Source organism: Asterias amurensis, chromosome 12 (genome assembly GCF_032118995.1).
Source record: "Asterias amurensis chromosome 12, ASM3211899v1".
Taxonomy (NCBI): Eukaryota; Metazoa; Echinodermata; class Asteroidea; order Forcipulatida; family Asteriidae; genus Asterias; species Asterias amurensis.
In genome coordinates, this window is record NC_092659.1 from 974,483 (window position 1) to 1,001,101 (window position 26,619).

At 38.4% G+C, this 26,619-nt stretch overlaps 4 protein-coding genes across 4 annotated transcripts in view; 3 read left to right on the forward strand and 1 right to left on the reverse strand.

Moving 5' to 3' along the window:
* The window catches only part of LOC139945011 (26S proteasome non-ATPase regulatory subunit 1-like), a 61,189-nt gene extending 54,277 nt beyond the window's left edge, over positions 1 to 6,912 (forward strand). Inside the window, exons 20-24 of the mRNA XM_071942239.1 lie at positions 1,765 to 1,934; positions 2,817 to 2,987; positions 3,381 to 3,659; positions 4,138 to 4,213; positions 4,975 to 6,912. Coding sequence (XP_071798340.1) covers positions 1,765 to 1,934; positions 2,817 to 2,987; positions 3,381 to 3,659; positions 4,138 to 4,213; positions 4,975 to 5,069 — 791 coding nt within the window. The 3' untranslated portion in view covers positions 5,070 to 6,912. The remainder of the gene's footprint in view (positions 1 to 1,764; positions 1,935 to 2,816; positions 2,988 to 3,380; positions 3,660 to 4,137; positions 4,214 to 4,974) is intronic.
* A 951-nt stretch (positions 6,913 to 7,863) lies between these two features.
* Positions 7,864 to 9,717, reverse strand: LOC139945012 (uncharacterized). Its single transcript, XM_071942240.1, has 2 exons — positions 9,504 to 9,717; positions 7,864 to 8,289 (listed from the first exon to the last, which is right to left on the reverse strand). The coding sequence occupies exons 1-2, from the start codon at positions 9,636 to 9,638 to the stop codon at positions 7,891 to 7,893; spliced, it is 534 nt and encodes a 177-aa protein (XP_071798341.1). The 5' UTR covers positions 9,639 to 9,717; the 3' UTR covers positions 7,864 to 7,890.
* Positions 9,718 to 12,764: 3,047 nt separating this feature from the next.
* LOC139945438 (uncharacterized) lies at positions 12,765 to 17,047 on the forward strand. The gene is made up of 6 exons (XM_071942786.1): positions 12,765 to 12,956; positions 13,432 to 13,539; positions 14,498 to 14,599; positions 14,748 to 14,834; positions 15,262 to 15,345; positions 16,028 to 17,047. The coding sequence occupies exons 1-6, from the start codon at positions 12,765 to 12,767 to the stop codon at positions 16,505 to 16,507; spliced, it is 1,053 nt and encodes a 350-aa protein (XP_071798887.1). The 3' UTR covers positions 16,508 to 17,047.
* Positions 17,048 to 17,610: 563 nt separating this feature from the next.
* Positions 17,611 to 25,261, forward strand: LOC139945269 (uncharacterized). Its single transcript, XM_071942599.1, has 7 exons — positions 17,611 to 17,837; positions 21,311 to 21,484; positions 21,620 to 21,770; positions 22,733 to 22,918; positions 23,433 to 23,484; positions 24,253 to 24,427; positions 24,887 to 25,261. Exons 1-6 carry the CDS (start codon positions 17,709 to 17,711, stop codon positions 24,389 to 24,391), a joined length of 831 nt encoding a protein of 276 aa, XP_071798700.1. The 5' UTR covers positions 17,611 to 17,708; the 3' UTR covers positions 24,392 to 24,427; positions 24,887 to 25,261.
* Positions 25,262 to 26,619: the final 1,358 nt, after the last annotated feature.

Below are 26,619 nucleotides of genomic sequence, written 5' to 3' on the forward strand. Positions count from 1 at the left end.
TCTCCAACGTAGCACCAAGACTTTGGAATTCACTTCCAAAGTCTTGGTGCAGTATGCACAACATCACTCTCTTCCAGCAAAAACCAAACTTTTCAGAGCCAACACTCTCTCACAAGAGAATTGTCACATGGTTGTATTCGCAAGTTTACTATTAGTTATAGTTTATTCTTTTCCTTCACACCACACAAAGCGTCATACATCACTTATAGCAGCAAGACTTTGGAATTCACTTCCGGGTGACCTCAGTCAAATGCACAGCATCACTCTCTTCTAATAGAAACTTAACACGCACATGTTCACGCTTACTTTCATAACAGTCTTTGAAAATACTGTAACTTAACTTCAATAGTCAATAGTCTGTTTTATTGTTACGCATAAACATATAGTGAAATTCACTTAGTTTTTTAGTCTAAAAAAATTACAAAAATACAGAGTACACCGGCGCCTTTGAACAGTTCGCAGTTAAGGTGTCCTTACAAATGCTGTATCATTATTATTATTTATTAGTATGTAGAACTCTAAAACTGGGATCCAAAGTAAAGGACAAGAGTCCCTTGATAACGAGGTCCGTTGGTCATAATTAGAAATTAACCTATCGGTTAAACAAACACAAGCGCGTCTGTGAAGATGTTGTTACTATAGAAACAGCCTCCATCTTAAGTTGACTTAGTTGCCGCTGATTTGTTTAGAAAGTGCAGGTGGTTTTAGGTTAGGGTCGGCGTGAGGTTTTTAATTAACTTAATGCAAGAACGCGAGGGCGGAACAAAGTTACAATGTAATGTTCTAATGAAATGAATGGCACGGGTTGGTTTTTAAAGGTAGGGTCGTGAATTGGTTTACAGGGTGGTCTATATGCACGAGCTAGTGTTTCAGGCTGATGTGTACACAACAAATCGGTGTCAACACACGCAGATATTGGCTGATATGCGCCCCCCAAAAATAATAATAATAATAATAATAATAATAATAATAATAATAATAATAATAATAATAATAATAATAATAATAATAATAATAATAATAATAATAATAATAATAATAATAATAATAATAATAATAATAATAATAATAATAATAATAATAATAATAATAATAATAATAATAATAATAATAATAATAATAATAATAACAATAATAATAAATAAATAAATAAATAAAAATAAATATAAAAAAATACATAATAAGTAAATAAATAAATATTTAGAAAATAGTGTAAACTTATTTTTTTATTACCAACCCCCCCCCCCAAAAAAAAAAAGAGAATAGAGAGAATGTGCTTCAGATTGCACAGTAGAGCTCTTAAAACCAAAATAAGCACCAAATAGAAAACATGCATAAAAAGAGCTTGTTTAAATTGAGCATACTTCGGCCAAACATAAAGTTGATATTTTAATGATGCAGTCCCCGTGCAGGAACATGGCCTAGCGATCAAGGGCCTTGATCATGCCTGTGTGGCTGGTGATTCTAGTCTCCCCCCCTCCCCCCCCCCCCATGTCAGAAACTAACCCCCCCCCCTCCTTCCCGATATACACAATAAAACTAACCTGTGAACTTTTCATTTTAAAAGGTGGTAGCATTTTTTAAGATGTCGCCGAAAATCTATAGCGATTTAGTCTAAGCAGGAAGAATTATTCGGATTAGAATACACAATCTGAGAAACATTTAAAATTCTGGAGTGTTTACAAAATACCTTCTTTTCAATAATAATATAAAAAAATTATTTTTAACAATTCCTGTTTTATTATTGTTTGATTTTTTCCCCAGGTGGCCGTAACATGACTATCAGCCTCCAGTCAGCTTCAGGTCACACCCACATGTCTTCTGTCGTTGGCGTTCTGGTCTTTATACATTTCTGGTACTGGTTTCCTCTGGCTCACTTTATGTCTCTAGCATTCACTCCGACGACTGTAGTTGGTCTGAACTCTGACCTGAAGGTACGTTCTGTAGAAAGTTATTTTTGTGAGAATATTTTGTAACATTTCTCATTATCCCTGCCCCTGTGAAATACTACACAACTACCAATAGACCCTTCCCATGAAATATGTAAATTGCACATAGCGCGTGCGCACTAACCTTTTGGTTGGCAAAATTAGGGAAAATCGCGCTGTTTTGTACACGGCTAATTGGTGCGTGACGCGATTGCACGTCTGCTTAGTGCACAACTCTATGGTGTTTGCCAACCAACAGGGTCTGTACCCATGCGTGAATGTAATTAGCATATTTCATGGGAAGGGTCCATTGATTACTGCAGCGTGCAGGTTGTTGGACAAATTTGCGATGTTGACTTTTTAATTTTCTCAAAGTAACCTTACAGACGTTGTAGAGATGTTAGGCAAAAAAATATTAATATAAATGTAAATATTTGAATATTGTTTTTTGTTAATTATCATATTGTTACCCTTTGAAACTACAGTATTTTTGTAAAAAGTGTTTTCTAAGTGGAGATTCCAAGACCATGAGCCATACTGCCCAACTGTAGTCTTCCAAACAAATTTATTTGTAATTTGTAATAAAGGCCAAGTCACAATGCAGCAATAACGAAAACGATAACAATCAGAACGCGAAGAGAATGCATTCTATTGGTTAAATTGCTCCACGTAGAATACACACACACTCATTCAACCAATAGAATGCGTTCTCTTAGTGACGTGATCGTTAATGTTTTCGTTATCGCTGCAGTGTGACTCTGCCTTTATAGGTAAGATTAAATTATTTTAAAAAGAAAACCATTTCATTTTGGTTGGCAAACTCTCCACAACACAACATCATTCTCACCTGACGTCCATCTAAATTAAGATATGATCTCTCTCGAGCAGATGCCGATCTTGGAGATACGTTCCAATGCCAAGCCGTCTCTTTATGCGTACACACCCCCTCTGGAGACGCCCAAGGAGAAGGAAAAGGAGAAGGTTGCCACCGCTGTGTTGTCCATCACCGCCAAGGCCAAGAAGCGAGAGAGGAAAGAGGCAGAATCAAAGATGGAAGTGGTACGTTGTCTTAGCTCTCCATCTCATTACCTCAATACTCCTCCTTCAAAGCAACTCCCTCTAAGCTCTTCCCCAATTTACTCCCACAACCCCTCCTCAAACTCCTCCCCAAGCTATGTTACAATGAGAGTGGGATTTGAACCAATGACTTCTAATATAAGGTGCCGGCGCTCTACCAACTGAGCTCTTGAATATAGCCCTGTTAGTGGTCTCCCTATTTTGTCAATATCTTTTTTCGAGGGTGCCAGTCAGAAGCCATGCAACCATTTACTTCCCTGTAGCCGATTTAAAACTTGTTATGATATATACAATATTACAAAATATTCTTTGTCTCCACCCCTGCTCAACAAATTTATGTTGTTGATTTAGTTATCTTATTTATGTTTTATATAGGATGAACCCATCAAAGAGGAGGAAAAGGTTGCCGACAAAGAGAAGAAAGAAAAAGAAGACAAGAAGGAAAAAGAAAAGAAGGATTCCAAAGATGCGGGAAAAGACACCAAGGATAAGAAAGATGAGAAGATGGAAGAGGAACCAGAGGTGGAGCCGAAGAAGAAAGAGAAGAAAATTGAGCCGTCGTTTGAGATATTGAACTCTCCAGCGAGAGTTATGGTTGCTCAGCTCAAAGTCTTAACAACGGTCGATAAGTCCAGATATGTTCCAGTCAAACAGGTCAGTTACATTTTGGGGGTATTGTTTATGGTTAAACCTTCTCAAATGTGCCCTGAACACGGGTACTAATAGTGTCCTCAAAATGTTTGCCACAAATGGACTGTTGTGTCTTATTTACGCTGGAACTGTCGATGCAATTTTGTTCAAGGGTCCTCATTCTACAAAAAGACCTTGTTCCAGTTATCCTTTGTAAATATAGAATGTAGATTTTAAGTTTGTTCTTCCTTCTGAACAAAAATTAGTTAATTGTCCGCAGTGTTGGTTGCCTTTATAGATAAAAACAAAAGAGTGACAGCCTTAATTTGGATCGTGAAAGCAAAGTGCTTACTGGACGATAATTACACAATATTGATAGATGTTTTGAAAAGAGCTGTCGTTGTATTCTGTTGGTGCTTTTGTTGTTTTTTTCTGTTATGTTTCTGTTGGCGTCTATCCAATCTGTCATGTACATTTTTCTTTCTCATCTCCTTTATTACAGCTGTCTGATGGAGGAATAATTATGATGAAAGACACGGCTAAAGATGAACCCGAAGAAATCGTTCTTAATGTCCCAGGTCAGTATTAAGAAAGGGCTTGTTACTTAAACCGGACTGAGCAATCTAAAGGTCTCATAGCAATCAACAACGATGTCCTCATAGCGGACATAAACATTATTAAGGATTCTTCAGTCACAAGACTTTTAATTTTACAGTTCATTAATTTCTAGATCACTTGAAAGCTTTCAGACATAAATAGAACATGAGTGAAGTGAGGACTGGGCCAAATGTCATAGCGATGCTTCATGTTAGGCAAATTTTCGTGCTTACTGTAGCAGAAAAATTGCTAAAAGGTGGAAGCATATTTTACAGATTAGCAAGGCCATCTTGTGCATTCACCACAAATTAACGCTGTGACCTTATTTATTTTTGTGCAGTAAGCACCAGAAAGTTAGCATGCCTTTTCGTGTGCTAACGGTTAGCAGCGCTATGAAATAGAAATTGCACAGTAAGCCAAAAATCGGCTGCTAAGCAGCTCTATGAAATTAGGCCCACAGCTGAATGAACTCACAAATAAACAAAATCCGATATTATTTGTTGAGAAAGTATAATTGGATGTTGCAATCAGGGAAGTGGCATCACCTGAGACCTTCAAGCGCCAACTCAAAAACTCACTTACTTCCCAGCTTATGATATATTGTTGTTTTAATGCCAATTTCTTCATTTCTCTGTTGTTGTGTGGCACTGTGTTCTTAGTAGAGCGCCATATAAATGCCTTGTATTATTATTTAATGAATTGTACTAATTTATTGTTGGCTTTCCTTTGTTGTCTTTTTCAGCCGGTGGACCCAAGGTGGAGGAGGAAGAAGAAGAACCAGAAGCTCCTGAGCCGTTTGAATACATTGAGGAGGACACTCCTCCCTCCAAGGTTTAAGACGATAACTTCTTAAGATCGTGGCAGAGATTGGCGGAGGAATAGGGGAATAACTTATAGTACAGTGACATTTTCTACATTGGATGATGATCCAGAAACAAGATTGGCCCAATTTCATAGAGCTGCTTAAGAAGAAAATGCTGCTCATCACAGTTCTTTGCTTAGCAAATAAATTGTGAGGCACAGTGCCCCACTAATTTTAACACTCATGGAATGTTGGGTGGTAACCTGTTTCTGTTAAGACAGAGTTTAGCTTATCTAAGCATATATTTGTATGCTTGCAGGGTTTATGAAATTGGGCCTTGGGACTAGTATCAGGAAACTGCTTAGCAAAACCATGAGCAGGGAACCAGTCACATACAGTATACTTTACATGGTGTTTTGGCTGGTAACCTGTTCTGCTAAGCATTATAAGAATTTGTGCTTCTGCATATATTTGTGTGCTTCATACATCTGCGAATGGAAGGATAAGGTGTAAGACATTTGACGTCTTCATTGTTTCTTATTAATAGAATTTCTGTTGAAGACAGGGGGGGGTAAGTTGGGCTTGCAATGATTTTAACAAGAATAGAATTGATGAAGTTTGATGTAAATTGAGGGTAATCGTTTTATCGTTCTATTATTATAATCAATAGATTAAACACAGCATTGATGACTATAAATACTCCATATTATACTGATGTCAGCTTTCCAAAGGCCGATTCTGTTTAATTGGATGTTTTATAGTTGACCAATTTCTTGTTTGAATTTAAAGATGTGTACTTCCTTCTTTTTATTCCATTTCGGAGTCAACTTTCATGTACACATTTTCAAATGAGAACAAATTATTATTCTTCTGCGAGAGTCAGAATATGTTTGGCCAATGCTACCGATGCTAACTATATGGTCGTTACTTAACTTTGGCTGTTGCAATTTTTATTTTCTACTTTTTGTCACCCAATCTATCTGACTAGGGTGTCAAAGGGAAACCTGACCCTGGAGTTTTTGTCCCCCATATGGGAAATTAACATTGGCTGAAGGAGGATGAATCAAAAGAGGGCGCTATCAGAAGAAGTTTGTACACAGTTTGCCATATGGGGGGGGGGGGTCATACCGGCTTCATAATTCACTTCATATCCCAGTTTAACCCAGATCCATGTTTAGCCCAGTTCGGGCTGCAATGGGATTACTTTTCAATTTACCTAGATTATTTATCACAAAGTTGGGGCGTTTTGTAGACATTTTTTAACAGTTTCCCATACTAAAAAAAACAGTTGAAATGAAAGTAAATAAATAACACTTAACAACTGCCAAGTTTTAACATAGATAGTTTAAAATGGCTTCAAAATATTAAATATTGGTCAATAAGATGTTGATGCGACACTTCTGAACTGTTTTTGCTTTGCTTGGTTTTACCTTAAAGGAACACGTTGCCTTGGATTGGACGAGTTGGTCTTTGAAAAGCGTTTACATCCGTTCGTTACAAAATGCATATGGTTAGAAAGATGTTTTAAAAGTAGAATACAATGATCCACACACATTTGCCTCGAAATTGCGTGGTTTTTTTTTTTACTTTGCAAACTAACACGGTCGGCCATTTATGGGAGTCAAAAATTTGACTCCCATTTATGGCCGACCGTGTTTGTCGACGAGGTAAAAGGAAAAGCACGCAATTTCGAAAGATACTTGTGTGGATCATTATATTCTACTTTTAAAATATCTCTCTAATCATATGCATTCTATAACAAACGGTTACAAATGCTTTTCAAAGACCAACTCGGCCGATCCAAGGCAACGTGTACCTTTAATGTTATCAATATTCACTATCTGGGGATGGGATGGGGCGGGGCGGGTGTGGGTTGGATGGGGCAGGGCAGATTGGGGGTGGGTGTCATTGTTTCTGTTCTGACCCACCTGTTTTGTTAAGTGATCAGATAAAAAAGTCTTGTTTGTACCTGTCAGTCATATTCACATTATATTAAAAGCTGTGAGTTTAAATAAACGAAATACACACACAAATCACTGTTTTTTCTTGTTTATTCTCTTTGTCTTATTAAAAATTAAAATCGAAATTAAACATTTTCTTCCATTACAGTTGAATTTAATTTCTGAATCTGTTATACCTATTGATACTTCGGGTATTAATGTTTGCAAAGTGTGAAATGACAGAGGCGTTTCTACAGTTTAGCAAATGTGAAGATTCTAAATTTATTTTTTTATATTTTTTTTTAGCTTGTCCTTTTGCTTACAGAAAGAACCTGTTTTATTTTTGTGAAGTGAAGGCATGTCTTATACAGGGTGCGTTCATTAAGCTTCCCTGGGGCGACCCGGTGTGTGGCGTTTTCTTTTTCCAGGACGAACGTGTGTAGATAATTACCCACGTTCGTCCTGGAAAGAAAAAGAACGTCACACACCGGGGTCGACCCAGGGGAGCTAAACGAACGCACCACAGTTTTATTCAGGTTTTTAGTTTGGTCGGCCATTTTCTTTGAAATGAAATTTGTTTTCAGCTTTTAAGTGGATGTCTAGTTTTAACAATTTCTTCACCCTTACAGTTATCTTTTGGTATTGCTGAATCTACATGTAGTACAGAGGAAGAGTCCTATATAGGGCTACGTGAACCCCCATATTTTCTTCATTGAGGACAATAGAGTGTTTTGGGAACATTTTTGGGGAGGAAACCCTCTGACTTATGACTTTATTTTAAATGGATAACAGTTAACCATTATTCATCTACACAGAAATTTCTGGGTTGGGGGGCGGGGGGGGGGGTACTCTGTCACACATCGTGCATGGCTTATGAATTTATCTTTAAAATGGATAACAGTTTACGACTGTTCATTTACACAATATTGCGTCCGTGACCTTTTCCATGTCTTTGTCTCTGCCGTGGTCTCTGCCCGCCGCGTTTTGGAGTGCGTCCACCGGGCGTGCGTCCCCCGAGATTCGGCGGTGTGCGTCCCCCTGGAGTGCGTCCCCCCATGTTTGGCGGAGTACGTCCGCCTGGAGTGTATCCCCCGATGTTCGGTGGCGTGCGTCCCCCTTGTCCCTTTGGAGTTTGCCTGCCGAGTTGCTGCTGATCGGACCCACTGACGTCGAGAAGCCAGTAGTAGAACCAACTGTAACGTCTGTACTTTCTGTATTTGAGGAGCTCAAAGCTTCGCCAGATGTAGTTTTCTTTGTTGACCTCATCCATGTTGGGATCAATTATCTTGTCATAGAGGGTACGTAGCTCTTCCGGCTACATGGATTACAAAATATTTAAAAACATATATGAGACATGGTCAGCGAAACTCAACCCACACGAGTAAATATGTCTGTGTGATTTTTTTCCACAGAACTTATAATAGTACTGAGTATGCAGTGCTTATACACATCGGTGTACAGTATAACCATAGTATTTCTACCTCCATGGTAAAACTAATCCATTCTTTATCCGGATGCAAATTTAAAATCTTTTGAAATGATGCAATACCTGCTGCTAACATATAGGATTCGAACTGCATCTAGCTACTGGGAAATGACAGTAGTGTAGTTGGTAAGAAATCAGCTCTATAATGGCAAAGGTCTTGGGTTGGAATCCCACCCGAGTAATTAAGCCAGAGTTTCTACGGGTATAATAATTACTTTATCCCAGATGCACATTTATTTCTTATTTTTAGAATGATTTTTAAAATAATAATGAATCAAGATATTTGCATCTGGCGTTACAATTTTTTATTTTTTTTAAGATTTCGAGAGGTGGCAGTTATTTACTGGATCCGGTCGTTCATTCACTCTGGCCCATCACCCCCCCCCCCCCCCACCCACCCAAACACCACCCTCCAAGTGTAAAAAAAAAAGTTCGCGGCATAACCGCGTCCAAATTCGCAGCTGAATATGAAGGAAAAGTATACTAATGGAAACATCACACAAACTTTTGTTGAGAAGACAAGTTTATGAAATTTTGGTTTTAGACGTGGGAGGAAAACAACTAGTTAGGCCTACAGACTGAAACCCCAATCCACAGGCAATCAAACCAGGGTCGCACAAAGCGAATGGCAGGGAGGAAACCACTCAGCAAACCCCCATACCACAAAAACGTCTAAATCCTGACACAAATCTAAACTAAGGCACAGAACACGTTTGGTAATTGCTCAAAGTATTAGCATAATTAACTTACTTGATAATGAGCAACGGGGAGCCGTTGATAATATAAAACATTGTGAGAAACGGCTCCCTCTGAAGTAAAATTGCTGAGAAAGGGGTAATTTTGCACGATTTTTGTGCAACAAGGGTGTTTTTTTCTTGCATTATTCTTTTGCAACTTTTAGATGACCAATGAAACAAAACAAAAATACACCAAGAATACCGGTCTTATAAAAATTACCCAACGTGTCCCGTAAAAAGAAAACTTGCTCCGAATACTTTCCAGAAGAGAAGAATTTTTTTGTTATATTTCAAAATAAAACTTACCAGATCTTGGGCAAGTAGGCTAACCTGCCAGTCTGTGAGTGGCTGTTGTGACTCCTGGTTCCAGCGGTCCCCATTGGCGAGGTAAGCTACCGACGCAAGGAGCAGAAACACCGCTAAGAATGACCCGTGCTTCATGGTTGAAACCCAGTCTCTCGGACAAGCTCCAAATCTGTTGAAGAGCTTATTTTCTATGGTTCGGAAATCAAGAACGACCCACCAGAAAACAAATCTGATGAATGTGTTGATTGGTTCCTCTTTATATACAATCCTCGGTAGTGCGCGCACTTCCTATGAGGAAACGGGTCCTTGACGTTAGATTACTGGTTTGAGTTTTAGTTCTGGACACAAATTTTTTGAAGGAGGAGTTGTCCGACCTACTTATGTTACTGCACGTATGTCATTTTAACTGACAGGTAAAGATTCTATTGTTTTAAAAGTGTGACAGATTTCCTGTGTTGGTTCCTTGTCTACGAGGCGAACATCCCTTCTGTGTACCGAGCCCATTTTGTACTTTTCCGGGGTTCACCGAAACTGATGTTTTGAATGAGGTGTGTTTTGTGCCAATTTGTGTTTAAACTGATTGTATTCAATATCTGTAGCTACTGCAACATATTAAATATTCTTTTGCAGTTGTCACTGTTGGAAACTATGAACAAATCATATTCCCTATCACCTCTGATCATCGATAACGGGAATGGGCTTTTAGGGCGTATACGTCTAATACCACACCCCATATTTTCAGCTCCAATCGGTTCAGACACTCGGGTCATATTATATCATTTATATCAATTAAGTGGACGGAAACAACGGTTTAACTGGTTGGTTGTAGAAGTCCCCCCCCCCCCCACCCCACGAAAAATACGGTGCACCTTCTTGTGCCCACCCCCCCCCCCCCCGAAAACTTATCGTTTGGCACTGGTGGTTTCAGTTATAGGCCAGTCATTGGACTTGGTAGCTTGGTCCATAAGTTCCTTTTAAAAACAAAGTGTAAGCCTACCTTCAGGGGTTTTTTATCGGTCGATCATTTTAATCCTAAATAAACAAAGATAAATATACACTAAAATTAACCTGCGAAAATTTCGTTTCAAATGGTGGTAGCGTTTTTGAGACGTCGCCGCAGATCCGTAGCGGTGATGTCCACGCAGGAAGAATAATCCGTAAATTGGAATATTGATTATATCTGATGTTTCTCAGATTGAGATGCTTTTAAAATCCTCCATCTGAAAACCGCAATTCTTTCTCAAAATGTTATACATTATCAATAGCTTCGTACCAAGTAAGTTTTTCTGACCATTATTTGTTGTATAGTAATTACCAAAGGTTTACCATTCAAGCGCAAAAAAAACATTTCAATAAATGTGAAGTCAAATTGATCGGATTTCAAGCCCATTCTGGGCATTTCTATTGTCATTTGGCATGCCCGATCGATAACTAATAATCGATTTGGAAAATAAATAATATAATATCCAACCAATAGATTCGATCGAACCTAATGCAGTCTTCCTTAAATGAACATACACCATGAATAGGAATGACTAAAATCAACATTTCCTGTCTACAACGCATATCCGAATTTTCCCATCGCTACAATCATTGTCTATAGTGTGTTTTGAAATGAGTCAGTGACTTATATTCACCGTCCAAGTTGAGTTTTTGTCCCAACTACAAAAATTAGGTTTGTCTACAATCCTGCAGGGCCTCATTTCACAAAGTGTGTACGCACACAAAACTGCTAAGCACATAAAAGTAATGCTTAAACGAAACAGGTTACCAGGCAAAACTACATTAATTTTACATTGTGGCGCCCACTACTTTCTGGATTAGCAGAGAAGTTTGCCAAGCGGTAATTTCTGTTAACAACAGCTTTGTAAAATTGGGTCTCGCTAGAACAACTATTTGAATCAGGGCCAAAATTCATAGAGTCGCTTACAAAATATTGCTTAACACTTATCTGCCAAGCAGAAACTAGCAGGATACCAGCTACAAATTGTACGTGATATTATGATAGTCTGGCTGGTGAGCAGCTCCACGAAATTGGTCCATGATGACAAGACAAACTCATTCTAAAATGGTCAAGATTCTTAACAGGGAACCAAACCACTGTGACTCATTAAATCCCTGTTAATCAAACCATAAAATGGGAAAGGAATCATTAACAAAGACATATACGATGAAAACAACATCTGTGGGGGAGTATATTGTCAGGTGGCCCAAACATTTTGGACGGGATTGTAATTGCGCCGCATTGACAACTTCATTGCAATGGCCGCTATAACCGGTCTGGGCCAGTTACGTATGAGACGAATGTAATGAAGGGTGCACGTGCAAAATATTGGAAATATATAAGTTAACCAATTTGCACACAGTTTACATGGGATAGAAAGGTGGGCTTTGTGGAAAACCGCCCTTGATTACAAATACTATATCTGTAAGCCCAATGTACTTTGTGTTGGGCCTAATAATTATTATCTATAACAATTCTTTCTTAAAGTTTAAGACTGCAAATCACTGGAGTCGAGTCAGTGAAAGTAGCTACTGTTGACAACCTGTAGATGATTTGTCCATAAGTTTCATTCGATTTGAGAGTGAATGTCAGTCTAAAAAACTTTAATAAGAGTGTTTTCAGTAGATTAGGCCCATTTGTTGAAGATTTGGGTTTGTCCCGTCCACTCCCCAAATAGTTGTCTGTGTTACCAAATGTGTGTCATTATCTCTTTTTAATAATAATAAAAACAGATCAAAGATAAATGGAGTGTCCATGGCCACACGATGTTTTTGTTTGTTTTTTGGGTTTTTTAACAACTGAAGACGATACAAAAGCATGAATTGCAAAAACCAACCCAGGAATTACATACCAGGGTCCGCTGAGTCGTCTAAAATAACACCGGTGCGTCAAGCAAACCCAGGCACCATGCAGCGCTGCTCGGCATACCGTTTCATCGACACAGGAAACGGTAGCATGGATGTAAACCATCACGGTCAAGGAGTGCCGTGCGTGGGCCTTCTCACAACAAACTTATCCCAAAATTAACTAAAAACTCATAAAACCCAACCTAAAATACCTAGCAAGGTAAATACTATATAAACTGAGGTTTACTAGAGAGAGTCAAACACAATTTTTCCAGCTCCAGAAAAATTTACTCCAAGCAACAGCAACATTTCGAGAACCTCAGTGCACTAAAAAAAGTTCCAGAAGTCGTGTAAGACTTTTTAGTTTTAGATAAATTTGTGTATAATACAAAGAATAAGTTCCTCTTAATAATGAGTTGTAAGATACTTCTTTTGGTCGTGGTTGTGGTCTTGGTGGTTGTCATCGCAACTGGAGGATGCGTGATGTTCTTGACCAACATCTTCGGAGGGAAGGACCATGGAGGAGAAGATGCTATGATGAACGCCACGGAAAGCATCCCTGACTATGAAGATGAAATCATGTCTTCAGAAAGTGTCGCTATTGTAAGTAGACTTGTTTTATTTATTTATCCTGAATAGGCCACGTGCACAAACGCCAGCTTAAAGGCAAGCCTACATTTTGTTTTGGAACCGTTCGATTCATTCAATCTTTCACAATATTTTAGTGGATCTACAATATTGTGAATATTTCAGTTCAAGAGGTACCGTCTGTAAGATATTACCGAAAATCTTGAGTGGATATGGCTACACACAGGAAGAATAACCCGTAATTGGAATACAAAATCTGAGAAAAGTTTCCGCATGAAACGTTTCTCAAATTGATAAAAAAAAATTGTTTGATCTGCAATTTTCTTGTTGTCAAGTAATCGGACCATCTTTTGTAAAGAGTCACTAGTAGCTCAATAAATTTACGTTTCTGAGTTACTTCCAAGCAATGATATTATTACTAAAAATAAAGTCCCAGTTGATTTACCTCCCAGCCTCGTTTTGGTAACATAGACTTTACATTGTATTTCAGCTGCCAACTGATGGAGATGAGATGATAGATGTTGACGGTCTGTTTCCCGACTCGATGCGTGATGATCTCAAGTTAGAGTTAATCTTGAAGGCCTTGGAGTTATTGAAGGTACGAAAAGAAATATTCTGTGTTATTTATGTAGTGAACAGGCTCGTTCGGTAATTGCCAAAGACCAATATTCTCACTTCAGTGTATCCCAACATATGCATAAAATAACAAACCAGTGAACACTTGCGCTTGAATGTTCATCGACTTTGCAAGAGAATAATGAAAGAAAAAAAACCTTGTTGCGTTACTTTGTGTACTCCAGATACATAATAGAATACCTCAGCTGAAGTCTTTAATATTAAAGCCATTGGACCCTTTCGGTACAGAAAAAAAAAAAAAAAGTTCACAGATTTACTAATAATTTACAGGGTTTACAGAAGGTAATGGTGAAAGACTTCTCTTGAACTATTAGTCCATGAAATGCTTTACTTTTTGATAAAACGGTAAAACAATATAAATTCTCGTTAACGAGAATTACGGATTTGTTATAAACACATGTCATGACACGGCGAAACGCGCGAAAACAGGAGTGGGTTTTCCCGTTATTTTCTCCCGACTCCGATGTCCGATTGAGCCTAAATTTCCACAGGATTGTTATTTTATATATAAGTTGTGATACACGAAGTGTGGGACTTGGACAATACTGTTTACCGAAAGTGTATAATGGCTTTAAGTGAGTGAGAAATTACCTATTTCTAAAAACTACGTTACTTCAGAGGGAGCCGTTTCTCACAATGTTTTATACTATCAAAAATCAACAGCTCTCCTTTGCTCGTTACCAAGTAAGTTTTTTGTGCAACAATTATTCTGGGTGCGCTATATAAGACTTCAATATTATCATTGACATTATATAAAGTAATTACCAATAGTGTCCAGTTCCTTTAATCACTGTAGCTCGTAAGACGGAGGAAACCTGCTAACAAAGTTACTTGCTTAATGTTTTTGACCCACTCTATAAAAGTGTCATTTATATTCTGTCTAAAAAATTATTGCTTTTTTTGTTATTTAAAATTTCTAGACCTCAAAGAAAGATGACGTCCATAGAATGCTACCTCGCCACGGTGAGATGACGGAAGAACTCAAATTCAAATTGATTCTCAAAGCCATCTTCCTGCTAAAAGTAAGTTTTAAAGAGATTTTATTGTCATTTACCACTCAATTTATCTGTTTCCATCTTCGTTTTTTTTTTAAAAGGGTTTGTTACTAGTGTTTAAATAAATTAAAAAGGTCTGAATTTGAATAATAAATATAAAAACAATTAATTACAGGAAAAAAGATTGACGTCACATTTTTCTGGTCACCTGGTTGCCGATTTGAAACTCACTTTGCTCCTAAAAGCCATCCACATTTTACAGGTAAGTTGCCGAGTGCTGATATATTGTTATTATAACATTAGACAATAAATGCATAAAGGACAGTTCTTTTCAGAACTGACAGGTCTCCCGAATTCGCTACTCTAGAATCAAGCAAGACAGTTCTCTAAAGAACAACACCCTACCTGGCGAGTAGACACACATATGGTGTTACCGCAAACTAAATTGATACCTCACCATGCAATGCCTCAAACCCCATTGTGCATAAAATGCTGTTTTTTTTTTTTTTACTCCCCTCCTCCGCTCCTCCTCCTCCTCCTCCCCTCCTCATCAATACTCCCACGTTTCCACGCTCATCTACTGATTATTTAAATCACCCCATGAGGTCTGAACCCCAGGAGGTCGTCCAATAAGTAATTAAAACCAAGCTACTTATTAACTGCATGTCTCTATGTTTTTGTTTATTTAGGACGTGAAAACAGTTATTGTTTTGGATGTCGACTTGAAAGAACTAGAGTTGAGTCTTATTCTTAAAGCTCTTCACATTTTGAAGGTAAATCACACAATTTAATTATTTACTTTAAGGTGGTGAATAATCATTCCACCCGAAGGATGTATTCTAATGACTTGGTGTTTTTTAAGCAAGGCTAAAACTCACAGCAACCTTTGCTCAAATGTCAGTGTACAACTGATTAACAACAAGGCCCCCTATTTTGATGTTTATGGCTCTTATAAAGGTCATATCTTTGGTGTTTTGTATCTTAAAGATAAGGTCATAGATTATTGTTGTCTGTCCATGTATTACTGATTTGGTAAATTAATATTGAGTCAGGGAAAATTTGAGTTGAAAATTGTGCTTGTTGAGTAAAACCTGTCGCGATATTTTCATATAAAAAGTTGAATCCATTCACGTGTAGCAAGGTGACACACAGCGGATACCAACCGCATCTCTGTGTCTGCAATATTCACAAACGGACACCACTGAAATCTGGATCTCAAAAAGTTGCCTGAAATGCGATCTTTTCGAGATTCAAAATTGTCGAGATACTTCGATTTTGATCAGCGAGGGGACTTCAGACGAAATAAGCCCTTGGGAACTTTGCTACCATGTAACTATTGTATGGAAAACAACTGCCTGGAACTGGTTGCCTGAATAGAGTTTCTCCGAGTGACATTGGCCCGAGACTCCAATATCGTTATTATGACCTTTTTGTTCCTTTTTCCGTTTGCATTAGGTATACAAAGGACATTTTACAGACACAGTGTTCGACACGAAGACAAACACACAGCTCAAACTGAAACTGGTTCTGCTTGGAGTTTCCCTTCTCAAGTCTCATGACCGGCATGCACGTGACGTCACTCCAGACGTTTGGCCAATCAATGTGGAGAACAGCCGTCACTATAGCCAATCAGAGCACAGGGGTGATGTGGTCGATTCCCGGCCAATGAAGAAGCACCACCACCACCATAGAAAACACAGCCACTCAAAACCGACCGTCAGCGGCAGGATTGATAATGGCGGATTAGTTCCCGTGACGTCACCTGAACCAACACAACCGACCGTCCGCGTGCGGATCGACAACGGCGGACTGATTCCCAATCCCGTGACGTCACCCGAACCAACCCCTGAGATTGGACGGGAGATACCAGGATCGAAAGGAACATTGGTGAAGTTCTTTAAGTGGTTGAAAGTGCTCCACAAGAAAGCTCATTAAGAAACTGTTGAGTCATTCACTATAGGCCTACACAAAGGGCCGCAAAGGGGATTCTCTTGGCATTCTCATCTTTAGCGTGACGTTGAGTGTTATTTTTAGCTTTTTATAATGTTATTCGCTTTTTTTTAAAAGTAAGTTTTGCTCAATTTTGACAAATAAGGAGACAATTCTTGTGTATATCCTGTAATAGGGCTACATAAAAAAAAAATGTTTGACAGGCTGAAGTGAACCAATCAAACAAAATAAGTCAGTTCCTAAAACATTTCTCTGCACCATTTCATGATTGTCACTTACCTCCCTCGGCAACAAAATAATATTAGGATTAGTCTTGTTTGAAGATCCACACTGTCTTCAGACTCACTCTAATACCGCCCACAAACAATCACCAATAGAGGGCGCTATCTCAAACCGCTAGCACTATCACGAACAAGGTGTTTTTAACCAATTTTGTTTAACTATCCTTCACAAAATTCTTTAACAAAAAACGCTTAACTATTATAGCAGGATATCAGTTAAAATATATTTACAAGAAAGACCAATCCATATAAACGCTATTAACAAAATCCAGGAATTTGAATTATGCCATTAGGAAATTGATTGAGATAGACTTTTGAACATGAATTACGATTGTATGTTTTTATGTGTACTCTTTGTTTTTTGGGGGGCTCAATAAATTAAATCGTTAATTGAAAAAGCAGTTTTGTCTCATAATTTACCTTTCTTCAAAGTCAAACGTGCCCCAGCTGAAAGAGAACTGAGTCCAATTGTTTCATAAGACAAATCGTGCTTTAGAAATACCACCTGACTTTTCATAAAGTTAACACTACAACTGACAGGCCTACCCAATAATAACATCGAAGTCTTCTTATATAGCGAAGTCGTCTAATGTTGCTTAGCAAATAAATTTGCCAGGCAGTGTTTTCTGCTAAACAGCTTTGTGGAATTGGACCCAGATCAAACTTTATTGGTAGAATGTTTAAAGTGGGCGTGGTCTACGAGAAAACAATGAGGTTCAAAGGTCACCAGGAAATGCTTGACACAAAGTAGTCTGGAGCCCACAGTTCGAACACGAATAAATTGGTAGAAGTTGTCGAGTCTGCGCTCAGACGAGTCATGTGCAAAAGGCAATGAATTGTTTTGACTCGAAATCAATTGGCAGGTAAACTTCATTTTGCGAATGCATTTGTAAATTGTTGTCAAAATGTCCGCTCCTCCCAAACCAAAACGACAGAAAACTGGAGAAGGAGTTGTTTCATCATGGCCAAGGTTCTCGGAAAGATTGGATGAAACGGAGACGAAAGACTTCTTCAAAGATAAGGGTTACATTCGGGTAAGGCGTTTTTGTACTGCATCTATTTCGTGAAAAGTTGTTTTTTTAATTTATAATTCATGATTTTGAACCGTTCATTCTTCCTTTTTGACAGACATGGTTTTGGAGGTGTTTTTTTAGTGCAGTTATTACATGATAGAAAATTGGACATAATTTGTCAATTTTTTCCCCTATTCCCTTAACCTAATATTAATAAAGCCTTGAGAAGTTGAGGTATTATTTTTCCACAAATCTATTTTAAATTGGATAACTTTCCGGGAAAAATTTTACGACCTCGCCACCAACTTCCGGCCCGTTATTTTTTTTTTTTTTTTTTTTTTTTTGCACCTGAGGATGTTTTCAATCGAATGGGCTAGGATGAATAATTTAGAAAAAGTGGTTTTTATAGGGGAGCGGTTCAAAAAAAAAAAAGGAAAAAAAAATGTAAAAACCTCTAAAATGTATATAAAAAAACACCCCGTGATTTTTCTACAGATCTCGTTTCTCCCTTCTCTCCTCGATCCTGCCGTCTCTCTCATCCAGTCTCCATGTATCTCTATCTGGTGTCTCTGCTGGAAGAAATGGATAGTTAGTTAGCAATCAATTAAATAATGTAATGCAGTACCGGGAGTCGAACCTGTAAAGCAGAGTTAACAAGTTATTATACATTCATAGTCCATAGCCTAACCAACCGGGCTACGAGGCGTTGATACCAAACTTAGTTGTCTGTCCTAAATGTGTTTGCCATTACCTGGGTCAATAAAGGTCATAATGAATATGTAATTTTAATGAATATTAAAATAAGCTGTCATTGTCCAGTGCTTTGCATAAGTTGAATATTCATACCGTCCTGAATGACGAACTCCTTCACACATCAGTCACGTGAAAGGTTATTTTGGATTGTTCCACTAGTACGAGTCCCGAGGGGAGTTCCACCGAGGACGCACATAATCACCCAGAGTCATTATTTAGAAAGTCTCCCAATTGTTCTTTTGGGCTATATAAGGAAGCTCTTGAAGACTTGAAGTCATCTTGTCATGCTTGAACCATGGCTACCTTTTGGAATGCTGAGAGATTGTTTGAAACTGTTGCCACGACGGATGCTGCAATTGCGTTCTGCAAAGAACGTGGACTAATTGCCGACGCCCCCGATTGTCGGTACTGCCGCCACCCGTTGACATGGTCCGTGAAGACGGACCATGCCGACGGGTTCTCGTGGCGGTGCACACATCGGGGGTGCCGGAAGCGGTCTCGCAATTGCAGCATCCGTCATGACAGCTGGTTTAGCCACAGCAAGATGTCACTGAAAAAAATCCTCCAGCTCACCTACTACTGGGCGACACGAGCGACAACCTCTGCGGCAATTAGAGAAACATCTGTCCACGAAGGTGAACAAACAAGTAGTAAAACTGTCGTGGACTGGTTCACTTTTTGCCGCGAGGTTTGTCTTCGTGTCGTCGAGGAACGATGCAGCAAGGGGATTGGTGGGCCGGGCATGACAGTCGAAATCGACGAGTCGAAATTCGGTCGCCGGAAATACAACCGAGGTCGTTTGGTCGAGGGTAAGTGGGTGTTAGGCGGCATTTGCCGTGAGACAAAGGAAATTTTCCTGATTGAGGTGCCAAAGCGGGATTCAGCGACCCTTATTCCTTTAATTAAGGAATATGTGGCCGCTGGATCCACAATCATATCGGATTGTTGGAAAGCGTATGATTGCCTCAGTCAGGAAAATTTTACTCATCTCACGGTAAATCACTCCTTAAATTTCGTTGATCCCACCACTGGCGCTCATACTCAAAATATTGAGTGCCAGTGGTGGCAGATCAAGAGGAGTCTGCCGAGCACCCACGCTACCAGCTCTACCGACGGCTTCGGTTTCCGGTTGGCCGAATACATGTGGCGCCGTCAGAATGCCCTGGTCGACCACTTCAACCAAATCCTCAGTGACATCTTGCTGTTGTATAAACCACCAAAACGTTTTTGAATTGGACCGTCCCCGACAACTCTCACGACTACCCTAATTTAAGGCACTGCTCCGCAGAAACGCCAAACAAATAAATCCAAAGATAGAATCATAGTTAACCAACCAACACATTACCGTTTATTAATTTAAATAACTTCCAAGAAAAACGTCCCATTTCGATTAATAATGCAACATGATCCCTAACCTAAAACATACTCAAAAGCAACTGGTGACCCCAAGTTCAAATAAGGCAAAATGTCCATATCATCCAACTGCATACATTACATGAAAGTTGGACTTCATTTCCCCTTATTTTTGCAGGGTGGCTAAAATAAGAGATGACTCAATACCCCCGCCGTACAGACCCTTAGGCTAGTTCAACCTGCTTATTATGCAACGTTGGTCAGTGTATTGAAACCATAACAGCCTATTCTGATAACATTACATTACATTCATAAACGCACATGGTTATTTTGTGGTTTGTGCGAATTTCCCTCCGTCCTCCCTCCCTCCCCTCATCCCTTCCCTAAATAATTTCAGTCTACCCATATCGGAAATGAATCAGTCCTAGCGATTTTTTTCTTTGCGCATGGACGATGACCGACTGATTGGAGCGTTGAACAACAACACTCACACACACAAACAGCATAAACATGGCGGAGTTCGATGTCACTGGGAGTCAAAAACGGTCCAATTTTGACCTTTGTTTACAAACTGTTACGTTATTTTTCTCTCTTTTTTTTCTGGATGTATATATGCGGTAACCCTTCTTCTCAGGTAAGAAAAAAATTCAGTGGTTTTGGAGTTAATTAACGGCGGATAAATTGGTGGCGACGACCGGAAGATTATCCACTTTCCGTATGGCGCCACCACCTTTTCACTCATTTTTACAAAAAGGGATGTCTCATTGAGGTAAATTAGATACTATATTATTTCATATCGAATGAAAAAGCGGTGGCGCCATACGGAAACTTTTCCCCGACTTATTCACTTAACCGTCTTAACAATTAACAAAAAAATATAAAAATTACATTATTTTATTAAATTTAAAGGAGGGAGTGTAGACTGTAAATTCGGTGGGTTACCCTACACCTTAAAGTATGAGGTTCGTTATGCTGTCATGGAGACGGTAGTGGAACGAACCTCATAGTTTCTAGAATCTAGTCTAGTAGGAGTAGGCATGGATTGGTAGGGTTATCGTGGTGTGACGTTTTAAAAATTTTAATGAAACATAGGAAAGTTTTCCATGTCACATCACCACTTTTTCATTCAAAATTAAACCAATAATAATCTAATAATTATAATAAATATAATAATATTTTTGAAGATGAGCTCGGAAGAGTTTTTTTATAGAAAGGCTTTCTGATCAAGGAGCTCTTTAAAATTGTGCCCAGTGCTGAACTCCAAGAAGTTAGAAATAAAACATAGCTGGTTGACCTATTATTGACCTTTTGTCACATGAGGAATGAAATAACACTAACAGGAAGTGGACTCTAACTTTGTTTATTTTTCTAAAACTTCCCTCTCCCAGGCCGATTGTTTCATTTCTGAGGACGAGTTAAAGGCCATCAAGAATGAATTGAAACGGTACGAGAATGATGTCGTCCCAGACCTGCCACCGAAGATGGCTTTCTATGAATCCAAAGGCGAGAAAGACTCCATTATCCGTCTTGAAAGAATGCTTGATCATGACGAATTCTTCAAGGTCAGTAAGTTTTATTATTTAAAACTGCCAAAGATACCTTGTGCTGCCTGACCACATTGTAGATGTTCAAATTTTATGTTCATGGATAATACTGATTCACATATTAACAGTAATGTTCTTTTTTTTTGTTTTAAGGATCTCGGTGAATCACCAGCTTTCAATGGCCTTGCAGACCTACTTCTGAATGAGGAATGCATTCCGAATAATGTGCAATATTTCTCCAAACCACCGGGTGCCAAGTGCACCCCTGCCCACCAAGATGGAAAGTACTTCATGCATGATAGAGGTAGGTAGACATTTCGTCACTGTAATCACGAAGGGAAAATTGTAAAAAATCAATAAAAACTCATTGTGATGTTTTTTTTATGGTTTCGAATTAGTTTAACGGTATCCAACAATTCTCTAATTTATAGACCTAAAAGTCATCTAGTTTCTTAGATATGCTAAGATGGTGAAGGACAAAAACATCAAGATCCTTGATTTGCGTTTTCACGAACAGACAGTTTCCTTTTTGTGCGTTAAAGACTCTGCTGGCACAGCGCCAAAAACGAGTGCTCCGGTTTATACCTGTGACCTACATTGTTTTATGCGCGCGCCCCAAACGGGCACAAATGGCCACAACTTGTTTTTTCGTTTTCACGAATAGCCACTTTGTGTATTGCTCTAACGGGTAGAAATTTCCCCTTGCACAGCAAAAAAGTAGGAGATCCGGCTTTTGCGTTTTCACGAACAGCAACACGACACGCTTCACACAGACCACATGTACAGTTTGTACAGTTTTCATGAAGAGGCACTTTTGTTAATTGAATAATTTCTCATTAATTAAACCATTATGAACAAAATTTGAAACAGATTTGTATGATTTAGGATCTCTTCTTCCCTGATATGTAAAAATTTCAAAGATTTAACATCAAAAAATCTACGAACCAGTGATTTCAAAATAACTTCAAACGCGATGTTCTCCAAACATACATTTTGGGCTGCAGGGGACAAATTGTCCCTTAGTGAAAACGTTGACGATTTCTGAAACCCTTTTCACACTACTCTATTCTCCAGGGTTGCCCCAGGGAATTACAACCAGCTTTTTCACACCATGGTTGCGTTCGATAAGCTTCCCTGGGTCAACCTTGCGGTGCTCACTCCGGTGACCCCCTGACCAGAGCTAATTGAGCAATCACACTCCCCCTCTGCCAATACTGCCAATATTGTTATTATTATTTTTCTGGAATCAAATTTTTCACCCACCAGGAATCACCTTCTGGCTGGCATTAGACGACGCCGACGCTGAGAATGGTTGTCTGTACTACGTCCCTCAGTCTGACCGGAAAGGAGAATTAGAACATCGTAAGACAGATGCTCTGGGTTTCAGTCAAGCTCTAGTAAAGTATGAAGACTGGATGGAAGAGACCGAAGATGAAATGGCCGTCAAGAAAGGTCAGTTAGTCCGGCATGATTTCCCTCCTACTAATTGTCTGTTGTCTGATTTGTTTGCCCTCTGAAAAATCTTAGAAATTTTTATTAATAAAGCGTCAAAAGTCTACTGCAGCCTACACCTTGTGTATATGTAGGTTAGGCATTGTAGTTTTTTTTCCAAGTACCAAATATCATTTGCTGAGATGTAGAACAAGGAGCTTTTCCAACAGCTTTATTCCACATACTGCATCTCTTTGGAACTCCTTGCCTGATGCATGTTTCCCCCTTCTTACAATCTAGACTGTTTAAACAGGAACGTCAATTCCTACCTTCTATTCCCCCGAGTTCTTGTCCCATGAATTGTTTTTTCTTCTTGTAGCCCGATACCAAGGGTGGCTTTTTAAAGAATTGTCTAGGGCGAGCGCTTGCATAAACAAGAAGAAGAAAAAATCATGCCTGGTTAGTGATGTTTTCTGAAGTATCAAAAATGTATTTTAACTGAAATTTTTTTTTTCTGATTTCTTTTGATATACAGGAAGCCTTCTTGGGCACCATCCTTACATGGTTCATAGAGCCGGAGAGAACAAGTAAGTCACAAGGCAATTGGAATTAAAGCATCTACGACACTATTGGTAATTACTCAAAATAATTATTTGCATAAAAACTTACTTGTTTGCGAGTAATGGGGAGCTGTTGGTAGTATAAAACATTGTGAGAAACAGCTCCCTCTGAAGTTACATAGATTTTTGAGAAAGAATTTTCCAAAAATTTGATTTTGAGACCTCACATTTGGAATTTTAGGTCTCGAAATCAAGCATCTGAAAGCGCACAACTTCGTGTGACCATAGTGTGACAATGGTGTTTTTTTTCTTTAACTAGTATCTTGCAACCGATTGAGCTCTAATTTTCACAGGTTTGTTATTTTACGTGTATGTTGAGATACAGCAAGTGAGAAGACTGGTCTTTGACAGTTACCAATAGTGTGCAGAGTCTTTAAAGCATCTAATGGTTTCTCAGGATGTTTCCTGATTTCAAGAGTTTTTTCGAAACCTCCATGAGTGTTCAGGTTTTCTTGAAATGAGTAGAGCAGTCAGCAAGAAGAGAAAGAAATGATAATTGACATTATGTCCGAACCTATGGATTTGTTTTAGGCATGGAGTCTGAAACCCCCTGAATTGTAACATCTGGGAGGCAGTGGCAAAGTGCCCCTTGTGACAGTTCATTAGGGGCAACAGACAAATCCGTGAAGTGGAGCCCTCTCCTTGAAGTGGCCATCGTGCCTTGTGGTGTTGGGCATTTTCTCATTGAAAAAACCCAAAACAACTAACTTTTATGTGATATTTTCTCTTGATCAGATCGAAGGAAAGATGGCGTCCAGCCCTTGGACTTACTTACTGGGCTAAGAGTGCAGTCAATGACAAGGAACTACAGGCTAAACACGCTGCATACAACGCAAAACTCATGAACGAGCTTAGCGATAAGGGACGCATCTAGAGAATGACTGAAATAATTGGAGTGAGCCCTCTTGTGGTAAGATAATGCCAGTTGATGTAATTGGAAACATTACTTTTTAACCATTCCATTGTTTAAATATTATATAAATGAAGATATAAACAAGAAAAAAACAGGACAATTTTCTAAAGGTGATAGCTTTTTGAAAATCAAGAGGGGTTATGTCCTTGCAGGAAGATTGAATCCGTAATTGTAATAAACAACCTGAGAAAAGTTTCTGACGGTAACTTTTCTTATATTACAAATTTTCCAAATAAAAGCCAATATCTTTTTTCATAACCTAATTACTCCAAAGTGAGATGATTATAAAAATGCTTTGTCGTTTAAAGCTGCTGTACTTAGAACCAAGTTAGCCTTTTTTTGCCATTAATTTTTTTTTCATTTTTGCCAAAGTTTACTTTTTAAGAGTGTTTGCCAAACATACTCCTTCCCTTTAATCATGGTGAATTGGTTTATCTTTCAAATCTCATTTGTCAGATGGAATCTTGAAGGGGGAATTGGTCTGGCTCCCATTTGGTATCCTGAGGTCTGATATCCACTTATCTGTATTGTATACAGGGAGCAAGACTGCAGCTTAACGATGTCCATAATTAGGGTGCAGTCAATTGAGTTTGAAGAGAAAGTATACCTTTGGTTTTCGGAACTGCTCGATTGTTTCAACCCTTTATATATGTTGACGCAATGAAATAAAGCTAACATGGAAAATTCAAATTCACATGTTTCATGTTTTTTAGAAATTGTTGAAAATCCTGAGCGAAATATGTTCACACAGAGAGAAAAATCCGTAATAGAAATAAACAATCTGAGAAACATTTCTCATGCTTCTGAGACTCAAAAATTGTGGGGGGGGGGGGCGGGGGGATAAAAATTGCTATTTTACCACATCACTTTTAAGTGAAATGTTTCTCATAATGTTTTATACTATTTAATGCTGCTTTTGATTATATTCAGAAGTTAATATTGCCAAAAACTTTTAAAGAGTTATAATCAAAGGTTTACCTTCTCTTTAAACAAAGTTAATTGGTTAGTTTCTGAATCCATCAAAATTGATTGTTAACGGTGAGATATTACAACAAAATTACTTTTAGACTTTTTTAGACTATTATGCAATATAGTCAACTGTTTTGTTTATATTTCCAAAATATTTTATTTCATTTACAAGATAAGTTCTTAGAAAGGACGCAGAAAAAAGATTTTTAAATTTTAGTCGGAGAAATATCACAGGATTTTTTCATTGTATCACTGTTAACCTTGCTCAATAGATGTAGTCAATTTGCACTGCATAGGTTTTTATTGATTATGTGCATGATTTTGTTTTAATTACAAATTTGTAAAATACTCTGTTACTTTCCTGTTATATTAAACAAGTACAATTTGTAGAAAATCCAAATATTTGCCTGGACAGGCCAGTGAGAACAGACTTTTGCCAGGGGGTTGACGGTAGCTTGCTTGCATGCACACTGACTTGTGATAACATCTTGAAAGTTTTGTAGAAGTGCGGCGCCAAGGTAGTGGGCTTTCAACATTAATTTCTTTCTTCAAAAAATATTTGTTTTCATGAATGTCTCCTGACTTGGAAAGAATATTTCTTATTATTTTGAAGTGCAGGGTTGCTGTAAGATATTCCAGCACCCATGGTGGCCTGTTGGTAAGACAGCTGCTTTAAGATTTCAAAGTTAATGGGTTTGAATCCCACCAGAGTAATATGTTGGGGATTTTCTTTCCAAAGGACTTGGGGCCAGTACTGTGTACAATGTATACAGTGCTTTACACACATCTGTGGGTGGGCAAAACCAAAATTATAGCACCAGGTCCAACAATAATAATAATAATAATTATAATAATAATGGACACTTAATAAAGCGCCAGTATCCGCCGCAAGCGGCACTCATGGCGCTACTCTACAAAGGAACAACAAGCAATGAAAGTAGCTAACAACAAAAATAAGAAAATGAACTTAACAAAAAGCTTCTCTCTATGAAAATGAGATTTTAAACTGTTCTTGAATGTGTTGAGTGATTTGGAGAGTTTCACAGTGTCCGGGAGGGAGTTCCAAAGCTTTGGTGCTGCGCTCTGAAAACTTCTCTCCCCCCATACTTGTTTAGTTGTTTTTTCCTGGAGGAGTTCGAGGGTGCTCAAAAACAAGTCTCTTCTTTATTATTTTTGCATGTGAAGTATTTATAAAAGAGCTTTGAAATACTTTTTGTTTT

Excerpts from the sequence above, each read along its gene's own strand:
- LOC139945438 (XM_071942786.1), top strand. The coding sequence starts at position 12,765 with ATGAGTTGTAAGATACTTCTTTTGGTCGTGGTTGTGGTCTTGGTGGTT. Across the intron at positions 12,957-13,431 it reads CTTCAGAAAGTGTCGCTATT|CTGCCAACTGATGGAGATGA; the intron begins GTAAGTAGACTT and ends ATTGTATTTCAG. Across the intron at positions 15,346-16,027 it reads AAGCTCTTCACATTTTGAAG|GTATACAAAGGACATTTTAC; the intron begins GTAAATCACACA and ends CGTTTGCATTAG.
- LOC139945012 (XM_071942240.1), bottom strand. The coding sequence starts at position 9,638 with ATGAAGCACGGGTCATTCTTAGCGGTGTTTCTGCTCCTTGCGTCGGTA. Across the intron at positions 8,290-9,503 it reads GCCTACTTGCCCAAGATCTG|CCGGAAGAGCTACGTACCCT; the intron begins GTAAGTTTTATT and ends TAATCCATGTAG.
- LOC139945269 (XM_071942599.1), top strand. The coding sequence starts at position 17,709 with ATGTCCGCTCCTCCCAAACCAAAACGACAGAAAACTGGAGAAGGAGTT. Across the intron at positions 21,771-22,732 it reads GTACTTCATGCATGATAGAG|GAATCACCTTCTGGCTGGCA; the intron begins GTAGGTAGACAT and ends TTCACCCACCAG. Across the intron at positions 22,919-23,432 it reads TGAAATGGCCGTCAAGAAAG|GAAGCCTTCTTGGGCACCAT; the intron begins GTCAGTTAGTCC and ends TTTGATATACAG.